Source organism: Miniopterus schreibersii, assembly GCF_964146895.1.
Source record: "Miniopterus schreibersii genome assembly, chromosome: 8".
Taxonomy (NCBI): domain Eukaryota; kingdom Metazoa; phylum Chordata; class Mammalia; order Chiroptera; family Miniopteridae; genus Miniopterus; species Miniopterus schreibersii.
In genome coordinates this window covers 38,512,179-38,525,816 of record NC_138109.1, presented here as the reverse complement: position 1 = coordinate 38,525,816, position 13,638 = coordinate 38,512,179, and the positions used below count along the sequence as shown (strand labels likewise).

General features: G+C 38.5%; 1 protein-coding gene across 4 annotated transcripts in view; it reads right to left on the bottom strand.

Moving 5' to 3' along the window:
- Positions 1–13,638, bottom strand: part of PATJ (PATJ crumbs cell polarity complex component) — a 246,892-nt gene that overhangs the window by 78,365 nt on the left and 154,889 nt on the right. For all 4 annotated transcript variants that reach the window (XM_081145252.1, XM_081145254.1, XM_081145253.1 and 1 more), the window contains exon 29: positions 10,388–10,479. In XM_081145252.1, coding sequence (XP_081001378.1) covers positions 10,388–10,479 — 92 coding nt within the window. The remainder of the gene's footprint in view (positions 1–10,387; positions 10,480–13,638) is intronic.

The window sequence follows — 13,638 nt, the reverse complement described above, 5'->3', positions numbered from 1 at the left end:
CTTTGTTCTGCCAAACGAAGGGTGAGGGGATGTATGCGACAGTCCCCACACGGGTGGGCTGCGCGCAGCGGCGTGATGGATGGGGAGAGCAGAGGTCCAGGCAGGCACGGCTTTGTGCGTTAGGTTAATCCTGCTTCTTCTCACCCTGATTGGAGCGAGGAGATGGAAGCTGAAACTTCATCAGCAGGCTGACAGGCACAGAGAACTCCTATACACCAGTTCTGATTATTTGGGCTTATTCCCACTACTTTACTAGCAAATGGTAGGCGGTGGTTCTTTGGGAGATTTATTCTTCACTCTTCATTCATGATGCGCGACCAATTATCTCAAGATTTATGTTAAGTCTGACTTTGAGGTTTCACAATAAATAAGGGAGCACCAAAAAATGCTTCTTCCTGCTGGGTAAAGATTTAAGGCTGTTCACAGGTCTCTCCAGAGGACCAGTGTGTAAGGGACAGCCACTACGTGACTTAGGAGGGCACTCAATGTTCCACCTTGTATTATTTTTCACTTCTCACCAATTGGAAAAAGATAAATTGGTCCACATTGTTCCTGCCTTGGGGCTTTAATCATATCACTGCCTTTACCTGGAATGCTTTTCCTCATTAAACTTATACCCCACCCATCCTTCTCTCCAGTGTGAGTTCAAACACCTCAACTAGGGTAATTATTTCCTTAAGTTCAAAGACTGTCTATATTTAATGTCTTCCAAATTCACATAGTTAGCCCAGATGTTTTTCTGAGCTTACGACCTGCATATCCTACTTTACATCTCCACCAAATGTCTTACAAGCATCTTAAATAAAATAGAGCTCTTTATCCCACTCAGTCCCCAGAGGGCTCCAGAGTCAATCTCCTTTCCACCTGGGTAAATGTCAACCTTATCTGCCCAGTGGTTCAGCCAAGAACCTGAGCGCCATTCCTGAAACCTCTCACACATCAACTGTGTATTCAATCCATACTATACAGGCACAACCCAACCCCTGTTAACAAAACCATGTAGATACAGGCATTTTACCCTTCGAAGTAGCTGTGTCCCAAACTGTTGCCATGGCTTTTTTTTTGGAGATTGCTTTAGAAATTTCCAAGCTGTTCTTCATTTGTCTGACCATGGACATCAGCAGTTGCCTCCCTTCTACCATGTAGAAAATGTTGACTTAATTTCCTTCCAGATATAGGGGGATACCTGCCTCTTTTTCAAAGTGTTTATTTAGTGCTGTTACTATTTGATTAGAATGTGTTTAATAAGAAACGATGACTTGTAAAAAATAAGAAATCCAGTTGGTTCTACCTTCAAAACGGATCTTGAATCTTGGCACTTCTTTCCACCCTACCTAGTGCAAAGCCATCATCATTTCTCACCTCTATTAATGTGAGAGCTTCCTATTGGTCCCCCTACTTACACCCCTCATCCTCTCTCCAATCTGTTCTGCACCGGCCAAGTTATTATGGTTCCAAAACATAAATGTGATTATATTTCTATCCCATTTAAAATCTCCCTATGACTTCTTATTGCACTTAGGATCAAGTCCAAACCTCTGGAGGCGGTAAGGCCCAGAGCGGCCTGAGCCCACCCTCCATCTCCGGTCTCCTCTTGTTCTCTGTCCCCTGCTCTCTTTGCTCTACTCCAGCTATGCGCAGCTCACTTTTGTTCCATTTTGCAGCTGAGCCAAGCTCCACGCGCCTCAGGGCCTTCTCTCATTCTCTTCTCTTCTGCTCTGCATGCCTGTTGCCTAAATCCTTTGTCTGGTTTATTCCCATTTCTCCTTCATAGCTTACCATAAATGTCATTTCTGGAAACAAGCCTTGTAGGATCTCCATTACATGCTTACAGCACCCTACACAGTGATCACAGATCTGGTTCTTTCATAATTTACCTAATGGATCTGTATGAACATTTGCTTTGAACCTGCCCCCGCCCCCTGCAGGGTAAGCACTCCAAGGACAAGATTCATGTCCTTCCTACTCTCTATTACATCATCCAGGGCAAACACAACACAGGACCTGGCAAAGAGTTTGCGCCTAACATAACTATTAACACATCTCACTTCAATAAGGAGACAGGTAGGAGTTTCAATTTTAGCTTTACCACTAACTAGCTATAGGATTTTGGGGAAATAACTTCTAAAAGAATCAGTTTCCTGATCTCTTAAGAAAGTAGGTTGGGCTGTACAAATCCTAAATTGATACAAATTCTTGTGGAACAAGGCAGAGTATAGAGAGATGAGGTCTAGGTGCCATTTCTTGCTCTAACCTTTTCAGGTTCTTGGATCATCTAGCACCCCAGCCAAATCAAAGCAAAAGGGAGAAAAATCAAAACTATAAGTTGATATAGGGCATGAAGAATATATCTCTCTTTCTCTGGCAGCATTACAGATGCCTTGAGCATGCATTATGTTGAGAGATGGCTATTGTTTCTCAGGGAGTACAATCCATTCCTCAGCAGTTTGCTCATACACAGAAGTAGTAGTCAGTCACCCCTGGGTAAGTAATAGCGTTTTCCCCCATGGTAATTCCCTTTCCTATTCAGTCTCCCCTACTGAATGACACAATAAAGCTCAGCTCTAGCTTAGAGCCTAAAGCCCACAGGACAGGTCTACTCAGGATTCAGAGCCCATAGGGCAGAGTATATTTGGCAGCAATTAAGCAGATGGCTTTTCCTATCTCTTTCAAAGGTTACCAGCATTAAAAATATAGCTGCACATAAATTCTTATGGAGAAATCATGATTAACTGGATCAAGTTAGCTCAAATCAGCCAAGTTACCCTTTCACAATTTAATGGTTCCCCCAAATTAGTATGACTTTAATGGCCTTTAAAGTCCCTATTAATTTTTTTAAGCCTCACAGAATAGAAAACCTACAATTACTCTCAATGGAGAGAATAAAGCTGCTATCAGAAGTTACAGTTCATAATCCTTTATAATCCACTTACTAGTAAGTGTTCACACACCTCAGCATCAGCAAGTGGAGGCCTGATGTGGCAGCAATTTTATTTTCTTTTTATTTTTTAAATTCTCACCTGAGGATATTTTTTCCACTGCTTATCAGAGAGAAAGTGGACAGGAGAGAGAGAAAGAGAGAGAAACATCGATGTGAGACACATCAATTAGTTGCTTCCTACATATGCCCCAACCGGGCTAGGGATCAAGCCTGCAACCCAGGTACATGCCCTTGACTGGAATCGAACCCAGGACCCTTCAGTCCCTGAGCCAATGCTCTAACCACTGAGCCAAACTGGCTAGGGAGACACAACAGCAATTTTAAAGAGAAAGAGGTAGGAAGAGCAAAGGGGAGACCAAAGGAGAAAAGCCATTTACACTTCAAACAAGCAGTTAACCCAGCCCTAGATGGTGTGGCTCAGGTGACTGACCATCATCCAGGGCAGGCTCAATTCCCAGTCAGGGCACATGCCCGGGTGTGGGCTCGTTCCCCAGTAGGGGGTACGCAGCTGATCAATTGTTTCTCTCTCTCCCTCTCCCTTCCTCTCTCCGTAAAATCAATAAAAACATTAAAAAACAACAAGCAGTTGTTGAATGACTGAATGACTTCTGGGGACCCTCTGACACCTCACATTCTATGATCCTCATAAGGAATGAAATGTTTGCTTTAGAATTAACTTTTTCTTTCCAATATAATTAAAAAGCTTCTTAGGCCCCCAGTGCCCCATACAGGACACAATCAGGAATTGTACTTGTTTGTTGGTGTTTTAATAATTGTCTTTAACAGCTGTTGGGAGAGAGATAATGGAGTTCCACCACGGATAACAGTGAGAACAATTTTTCAGGGTAAGGAACCCTGTAAGTGTATGTCCATGTCGTTGTACTTGCCGTGTTCTACTAAAATTACTTGTGCTGTTCTTCCTCCCTTGTTACACACAGCAGCCAGAGTGAGATATTTGGTTGCCTCTGTACATTCTCATCCTATTTAGGCTTTTAGCCTTGATTCTGAGTTTTTATCCTTTAAACTTCTTAAGCAGAGCACAAGACCCCTGAACAAGTCTCTACTAAGGATCTCCAGTATGACATGTTTCTACTGCCAAAGCATTCACTGGTTCTTGAAAGGAGGTTTCCATGGTTATTGCAGAGGAATCACGCAGGACCTATTCTGGATTTATACCTGGGGTTGGGTGGGGGGTGTCAACTTCCCCAGCACATTGCCTTACGGTGAGGGTTGGATATCTGAACAATACTTGGACTTCGCTAGCCAGAATCAAGAGAGGGATGGCATCTACTTAACTACCTTTTAAAAATAATCTCTTTGAGAAACTTATCAGGCTGAGTCATCTATCCCGCCTAGTCCTAAGCTCCCCAAGTGAACCCTCCTGCGACTCTGCACTGCCAAATATTTTATAAGCTACCTTTTCCTCTGCACGACCCAAAATTATTTAGAACTTACCTGGGGCCACCTTTGTAAAATGTGGGTCTGGATGCTGAGTTACTCCCAGCACCCTCATTAGAGATTGGCATTGTTTGGAATGTCAAGTAAATAGAGTTCATGATTCCACTGTCATTGGACATTTATTTCAAATTCAGCATATTCAGCTATTTTGGTGGTTTCTTCCAGTTGGAAATGGGAAACTATTCAGTCTGTTCAAATAGTTAGAAATATCTTCTGAAATCTTTTCAGGAAGGAGTTTTGCTCCCACTGAGATAAGATTTTCTTCATTTTATATGTTACTTCTGGTTCATTTACATGGAGAAGTCCTGGCTGAATGCTAATTCATTGTCATGTTTCAGTTAGTAGAGCAAATGTAGAGTTGACTTTTTTTCTGTCCACATGTGTCTCATATCACTATATTTAATACAATCAGAAAATAATATTTAGGCTAGTTTGGTTGTGTTCATGTGTTCCTCATTTATTCAACTTTTGTGTGTGGGTACCTAAATCTTGTGCTAGGCACTAGATTATAGTTGTAACCACTTTAGAACAGGTTGCAAAGAAATTAAATCAATCTACTCAGCAATTCAGGCTGAATTCAGGCCCATAACTTCTGCTTTTGATATAATACTATTTTGTTGGCATAAAATAAGATCCTGTGGGTTTTGTGAAAGTGAATTCCTAAGGATGAACCATAAAAACATAGCAAGTGAAATAAGCCACTAACAAAAGGACAAATGCTGTATGATTCCACTTTTATGAGGTACCTAGTATAGTTAAATTCAGAGACAGAAAGTAGAATGGTAGTTGCCAGGGGCTGAAGGGAAGGGAGAAAGAGGAGTTATTTTTAAAGAGGAACAGTTTCAGTTTTGCAAGATGTAAAGAGTATTAGAGATGAATGATGGTGTTGGATGCACACCAATGTGAATGTACTTAATGCCACTGGACTGTACACTTAAAATGGTTAAGATGGTAAATTTTATACTATGCATATTTCACTGCAATTTAAAAATATTAACTAAGCAAGACAAAAAAAGTGCAAGTGTGATGAGAATATGTTTGAATTATTTAGAATGTAACTGAAAATCATTATTGTCTTCAGGATGGCTCTGGTCTTGCTACTTCTGATGGACTTCTCCCAGACAGGACTCTGACAGTCACATTAATTTCACGTCAGTATCATCTTTTAGGGATATGGCCAGAGGCTGACTGGCCACACTCTTGTTTTTAATTACAAAAACAAGACATATGTTCAACTGATACACTGAGGTGGATCCCATGGTGAGTCCTCTTTTTACTCAGTGGGGCTTGACAGCTAGCACTAAATCCAAGGGTTTCAGTTATTTGGCCTCCTAAAAACTCCAGGAGTTTTTACACAATACATGTTTTCCACATGTAATTAAGTAATGGAGAGTGAGTTGTTATACATGACATTTAATTTTCAGTAGTGGAGGAAGGTGTGACAAGAGCTGCAGGCAAGATCATCAATCTCCTTGGGTCCTTGTGTTGCCTAATACAGCAATTCCTTTTTCATCGTATTAATACAGCTCTCCTCCTGTACTTAAACTGGTGTTTGTGTACAGAGGATATGTTGAATAGGAAAACACACAGAACTAAATGTGTGGTGAATAGTAAGAACCCAGAATATAATATACCTCTGGATAACCCAGAGTAGAAAAACTTAGCATATCCAAGTCCCTATCTGGCTTAGGACACAATTACCTGATTACAGGATTGTCCAAAATCTAATGATGTGGGAAGAAATAGGGGTGAGGGGTGAGTGGTTACGTAAGTTACGTATACACAGCAGCAACTTACTAATTTTCATTAATAACTCACGAATCCTTTGTGAATTACATATCAATTAGTATAGAATAAATACAAGTGTTAAAAGAATATGACAAGGACATGATCATGCAAGTGTACATCACTATAGACGAAAGGCTCTAGTGAATCAATATGTCACCAGCAGCATATTTTAACAGCTTTCTGTGATTACTTTACTGCTAATCATACTTTTAAAATTGCGTCCAGTTCCCAATTTTATCAAAATTGTCAATAAATTTGAAAAAAGTTGCCAAGGTATAAAAGCCAAAAATTTCTATATCATGGAAATGCACAGAGAATCAATAATTTCAACTAAGGAAGAAAATACTGCCAAATAGCAGCACTAACTGTAAAGAAATACAACTTATAAAATCCGTTTTTAAACAAAACACAATACACATTATGCAGTTTAAAAGTATCATTGTAGCTGTTGTGCCGAGATGATTCCAGTGTTTACTTCCCGAAACTCGATGACAAGTCAATATTCAACTGCTCCAGGATTTGATTCGAAAAAGGCAAAGTTGGGGTCCTTGTAACAACAGAGTGAAAGAGGTAATACACAGGCAGAGGTTGAAAGATGCACCTGCATTAGTAAGGAACTAGACAGTCCGCCTGAAGGAGACAGGATGACGTGTTGGATAGCACCTGAAATGCACAGGTTACCACACAGGAATAGGAGGCCAATCTGCCATTATGCCTCCATCACTGATGCACAGAGCTGCTGAGCAATACAATATTTTCTTGATTTCCTTAAGTGCTTTAAATTCTGACACTAGTTTATTACTTAGCCAGCAATATTTAATATATTTTACTGACATGGGGATTAATTCATGTTAATTAGATTTCTCTTTATACATTACTCAATTAACAGTGTTTTACTCAAAAAACAAAAACAAACCCCAAAAGCCCCAAAGGCGAAAGTGTTAGAATATTAGGCCATTATTTAAAAAAAGGAGATGGGGCGGAGGAAAGGCAGCAGCAGCAGCAGACAGGGAACTAAAAGGGATCTTTTAGGCAGGTTTTGCCCATGTTTCTTGTTCTAACATTTACTGGGAATGGTTTGATACAATGTCTATATTTATTTCTTCCAGTGTTTAATCATTACCATGTTAATTAAGGCATTCTTAAACTCTGAATGTGCTTCACTTTAAAAAATATTCAAGCCCAGCCGGGCACGGCTCAGTGGTTGAACATCGACTTAGGATCCACTAGATCAAGGTTCGATTCCCGGTCGGGGCTCGATCTGCAGTCGGGGGCGTGCAGGAGGCAGCCGATCAATGACTCTCATCATTGATGTTTCTATCTCTCTCTTCCTCTCTCTGAAATCAATAAAGATATATTTTTTAAAAAATAAAAAAATATTCAAGATTCTGGAATTAGACAAAGTACATATGAAGGAGTGATTATTTTTTCTTCTCTTTCCTTCTCCAAGACTTTTTTTCTTTTACCTCCTTCCTCCCCCTCATCCCATCTTTTTCTACCATCATCATCATCACCATAGCAGTGAACATTGTGGAGCCTATATTACAGGCAATTCATATGTATTAGTATATTAGACAATTTATGAGGTTGCTATAGCATCCTCATTTTACAGATCAGGAAACTGATCAGGCTCACACAGCCCAAGTATTAAACCCAGTTTCAAAACCAGGAAGGTGAATTTAGGATTTGTTCTTTCAATTACTTATTCAGCGTTATAGTTCAGTCTTGCTTTAGAAAAGAATTCATCACTTTATTTAAGATTTCTCAGTCAAATGAATAGTTTCTTCCCTTACAGAAACTGGGGCATTAATTAATAAAATTAATTTCCAGATCTATTTAGTGAATCACACAAAAAGTTGTCAGCAGTGCATACATATCTCTTGATTCACTTTAAGCTCATTTTCCTTTACAGTCTAAAAGTGGCTATGACGTTAGATTGTTCGGAATTACAACTACATCTTTTCTCTCCCTATAAAAATAGATATAGAAAATCTTCCTAACTTAGGTTATTAGGGAAAGTAGTGGGGAAGGGAACTAAAGTATGCGTAATTTTGTAAAATAATGACATATATCTATATGTATTTTTAAATCCACAAAATAAGTCAAACTAACTTACTATGATTGTTGTCTTTGGAGAATAATCTAGAACTGTTTAGTAAGTACTAAAAAAGAAGTTCTTCAATAGAGCTTTCTGAATGCCCCCTATGTGCTAGGCATTATAATTTAGTGACCATGCAAGAAACGTCCATAATTAGATTACATATTTTGAATGTACAATGATACTTCAAAATTGCTCAAAGTCAGTTCCAGTAAATAAGCATTCAGCAGCATCCTTAATTATGCTTACACCAATAATTTACTGAACAAGTTCTTTCCTTGATTCTGATCCCTTCTGAATAATCAAAATTGAAATCATCAGACACTAAATTAATGAGGCTTTATTGCTATTATTATAATTCTACTCAGCTTTCTCTTCTGTATTCTAAACAACTTCAAATCATTTAATCTTTCTTTCTTGAAGGAGGAGGGCTCTATTTCCCAACTACTTAATTGTATCAGATGATTTCCTCTGGATCCTATTTAATTTTCTTTTTGCTCTCTTTAAACTGGGATGGCCCAGTAGGGGTAATAAAGGCTCCACAAATGCTGAAGAGGTAACAGGAACATCAGTAATAGCACTGCGGCATCACCGCCACGGTCTCAGCACGTCAGTATAGACACCACTGGGTGCTATACAGGGCTTCTCATGTAATCTTTACACCACCTTATACAAAGTTTCCAGGGCTAAGTAGTTTGAACTCTTTACTTGTATGGACTTCTCTCAATGGACATCCTAAACTCTCTAGTTTTCTAATTTAAAATTTTTTTATTTTTTAATAACAGTTCACCTTCAACATTACTTTGTATTGGTCTCAGGTGCACAGCACAGCGGCCAGACAATCATACAGTTCATGAAGTGTTCCTCCCATATTCTCATCATCCTAAATGCTCCAGTGGCTGACCTTCCCTCACTTCTGTTCATCTTTTCATCATCTTAGTGTAGTTTTGTAACCTCTGACAACAGGAAGGGCAAAGAAACCTCCAAAGAAGATCTGTGATTAACAGAGAAGGTCAAGGGGAGTAAGCCAGAGGAGGTCATCTGAACAAGAAGAAGGCAGGCCAGGAAACACTAGTGAGCGGGAGAAGTTGCCAACGTAGGGTTTCTTTAGGAGCAAAGCACCAACACCCCCTGAGGCTGAAGTGATGGTGTGGGAAGGGATATTTCAATCACCTACAGTAGTGCCCATATCTGGGAATAAAACTACCGCTAATCCCAGCGGTCCCCTGGGTTTGGATAGGTCTTACTGGCAGGTAGGAGAAGAGGCGGCAGAAGAATCACCATCATAAAATCCCAGGTAACACTCTTTCGGCCTTTGCTCTATGCTGGACACTGTATTGAACATTTCATATTTTTGAAATATCACGATGAGCTAAGTACTTTGTTATTTCCATTTTAGAAGGAACTGAGATCCAGAAGGAAAAGACACAGATCAACAGTTATCATACAGGGTTAGTTAAGTCGCCTAAAACTAATTCAGATTTACCTGTCATTTCAGTCCAATAACAGAGAATCAAAGCTCACTCCACTGCTGATGAGGCAATGGTGGCTCCCACCAATGAGGAGTCCCAATTCAGATTCACTTCTGCCAAAAAGGCTCAGCCAGCGAGCAGGCGAGGTATAGGTTCGCATGGAGCCCCAAACACACCATGTGACCAGACAGCAGAGCTCCCACCTCCTCCCATCTGGATTTCTCACCAGCACTCTTTAATGAAGCTTCTAAAGTTTTCCTGGGTTCTGCTTTCCTGCCTATATTCTTTGATGAAGACATTAATGAGTCAGCACATATACCAAATGATGGTGACAGAAGGGAGAGAAGCTAGAAGGTGCTATTATATTTATAAAAAGGGTAATCAGATCCAAGAAGGGAAGAATTTTAAAAAATTGAACTACCAATACTATCATGTGAAACATAAATAATAAGAAAGCCTCACACTCAAAACAATTTATACTTTTCTTACAGTGACAGTTTTACAAAAGGAAAATGTATTTTTTGAATACATTGATTTTGTTAGACAAACCAAAGATAAAATAAAAATAGTCTTAGGTAAATAATAACATCTCCTGAAGAGATCTCAGATTTTATGATGTATCTATCTTACCTGATGAAAACCAGCTTGACCTTAGATGGGGCAGTCTTAATAATGGCAGATGCATTCTGGTGACTTCTTCCATACAGAATCTGATTGTTTATCTGTTTGGGGAAAAATAAAATATACTTGTAAAAATGCAAATTTATATTTTGTATAAAATATATATGTATATAATGATACATTATACAAGAATATATCTATATACTTGGAATTAAACAATGAAGTCCATTAATTTTTAAGCGGTTTCATGTAGAACTCTTTGGTGCCAAAAAAATCTTAATATTCTTTGGAGTATGGATTCAAACACTAATTCTAAACAGCTATTAAAATCTCTTAAATTCAGTTTTGAATTTAATAGAACACACAGTCCTTGACCCTTTTGCTAAACATCAAGAGAACAGAAGCTGGGCTAGATGCAAAAAGTTTATAATATATATTTCATTTCCTACAGCTTTTTCAGATTCTTAAAAAAATGTAGAAAATAGACCAAACAGTGATATTCACCAGCATTCTGGAGGGCCCACTAAACATGATTCCGTAAACACATCAAGGTTATTACATAGCATAAAATTTATTACTCCAGAGGAGGTAAATATTATATCCCATTTTAAGCAAAATTTTATTTATTTTTATCTTTTTTAAATTTTATTATTAAGTCAAATTTTAGATCAATTACACAGAAATATTTTACTGTAAACAATCAATAAGCCATTTGCTTTTATCTACGATGAGATGGGATTTTTTAACTTGATGGAATTCAACTCAAGATGATCTAAAAAATATTTACATTCTAAATTTTTTCATTCCAGATTTTCCCACTGATAAACTATGATGATAACCATAATCAACTTTTTACTTCATCCATTGATAACAGGTCACAGTTTTGGCTTTTCTTCTCCCGTCTTTAGCAAGTAGTTAATGATCTATACTATTCTGTCCCTATTTAACCGAGACCTTGATATACGCACAGGCTGTGGAAGTAGAAGGGGAAAGCATCTTGCTGGCTGTTGGTGTTTTTTCCAGGACCAACCACTGTGGTGCTTCCTCCTCAGGCATCTGCTCCCTGCCAAGGCCCAAAGGCCTCTCGAGAAACACTGCTCTTCAGTGGAAAACTGGGACAGGACAAGAAACTCAGGGCAGAGTGAAATCTGATTTAACTGGATTAAGTTGAGGGGGAAGCAGATCTCTGGATTAAAAAAATCAAAGATCAAGCCTCTTATCTGGCCTCAGAAATAACGCATTAGCAGGCTCTGAGAGGAAAATCTCTTGTGTTTCCTTAGATCTTATTTAATATAAAACAGCTTCACTATTTAAATAAAAAGTATATAGCTTCCAACTACAAAAGCAGTTTTTATATTTCTTTATCACTAAAGGAAACACACTCCAGAGAAAATTCAGTGTGTCATTGGAAAGAATATTATGCATCTTATGCATAATTAACTGGAGATGTCACTCTACTTCTGAGAAGCCGCTGTTCTCTGAGGGCACTATTTTTTAAACAACAGATGTAGGTCATCTTCTAAGTATAGCACGGGCAAAAAAGAAAACACTCTACACCTCCTGCAAGTCTTTCAGGTTAATTCTAACTAATAGCTAATGCTTACTGAGTGCTTACCCATACCAGACACTATGCTAAACTCTTTATGCACAGTATCTCATTTAAAGCTCACAACTGGGATGTTATACACTGTCACCAGATGAGGAAACTAGAACTCCAAGAGCTTGAGTAATTTGCCCAGGGTGATTTAGCTATTAGTTTAAAAGCCTATAACCCTCAGGCACACTTAGACGTTACATCATCTGTATGGTACCCATAAAAATCAGATGATTTCTAAAGGTCATCTTTTTAAAGATGTCTATTAAATAATCCCTGAGCAGGAACAGGGGATGCTAGTCATCTAGTATCTTAGTACTGGAAGTTTTGAGACACAGAGTTCAGAATCAAGCATTTCACCGCCATGCACCAGGGAAATGCCTAATTGTTGACTGTGAGGCTTTTAAAGTCCCAAAGGCACTATGGAGTCCCATAAGATGTGCCTTTCTCTTTTGCAAACAAACTACACCTTGAACAATGATATATACTTAGTACTTTTTTTTCTCATTGTACAAATATACATAAATTGACCACCATTTAAATTTCCCCCCCAATTCAAGCCAAAGGAAAACAATGTTCATATTTTATTTGGGGGCAAATACTGCTCCCTTCCTTTAAGAATATGAGTGATCATCCATATTATCTAGAAATTGGAATAACATTATCATTTTCCATTTACTTATAGTAATCTGAGAAACAGAAAAACTAAGTGCCTTTCCAAAGTTTCTCCTTTTTTTTTTTAAAAAAAAACCACAAACCTTTATTGATTTCAGAGGGAGGAAAGGAGAGGGAGAGAGAGAGATAGAAACATCAATGATGAGAGAGTCATTGGGGATGGAGCCCACAACCCGGGCATGTGCCCTGACCAGGAATCGAACCCCGATTGCCTGGATCCTAGGTTGACTCTCAACCGCTGAGCCACGCCTGGCTGGGCCAAAGTTTCTCCTTTCAAAGGTGGCTCAGTGATATATGGAAATAATAAATTATTCAGATATGGCCTTATCTTTTATATTATCTCATAATGGTGAGAAGAACTATCCTTAGTCCTGTTTTGGTATTCCCATTCCACCCAAATAATCTATTTTCTTAAAATCTGAGATCTAAGTGCTATCTATCTAACTTCTATCTCAGCTTCATGATCCCTGGTACCAGAAGACACTATTTTACCCCAGGTAAGTTAGCTCATCTTTCCCTAAGTTCTGAATTTCCAGTTCAATGAAATGTCATTCAGGAGCAAATTAGAGCACCTCTAGATACTGAAGACAACAGCCTTAAATGAGAAATACCTTATTTGTAAAACTTAGGTCACATTCTAATGGGTTTTCACTTGATTCATTTCCCCTCATGGGTTGGTTTTTGCCACAGTAGTAAAACAAGACAACAGCAATAAAAACAAACAACCCCCCCCCCACACACACACACTGATTTGAGGTATACCCTTTCTACTTTTAGGTACCAGAGATGGGATACTTAATTGCAGTGTTTTATTGTTTATAGAAGAAGTAGAATTAATCCAGCAAAGATTCAACAAAAGTAAATGGATGTAAATCCTTTTGTTATACTACATAAACTTTCACTTTTGAGGTCTTTTAATGAGATTTGTTTCAACAAAATTAATTATTCAAAAAATATCATGAAGAGATAGTTTTTCAACTACTCTTAATTT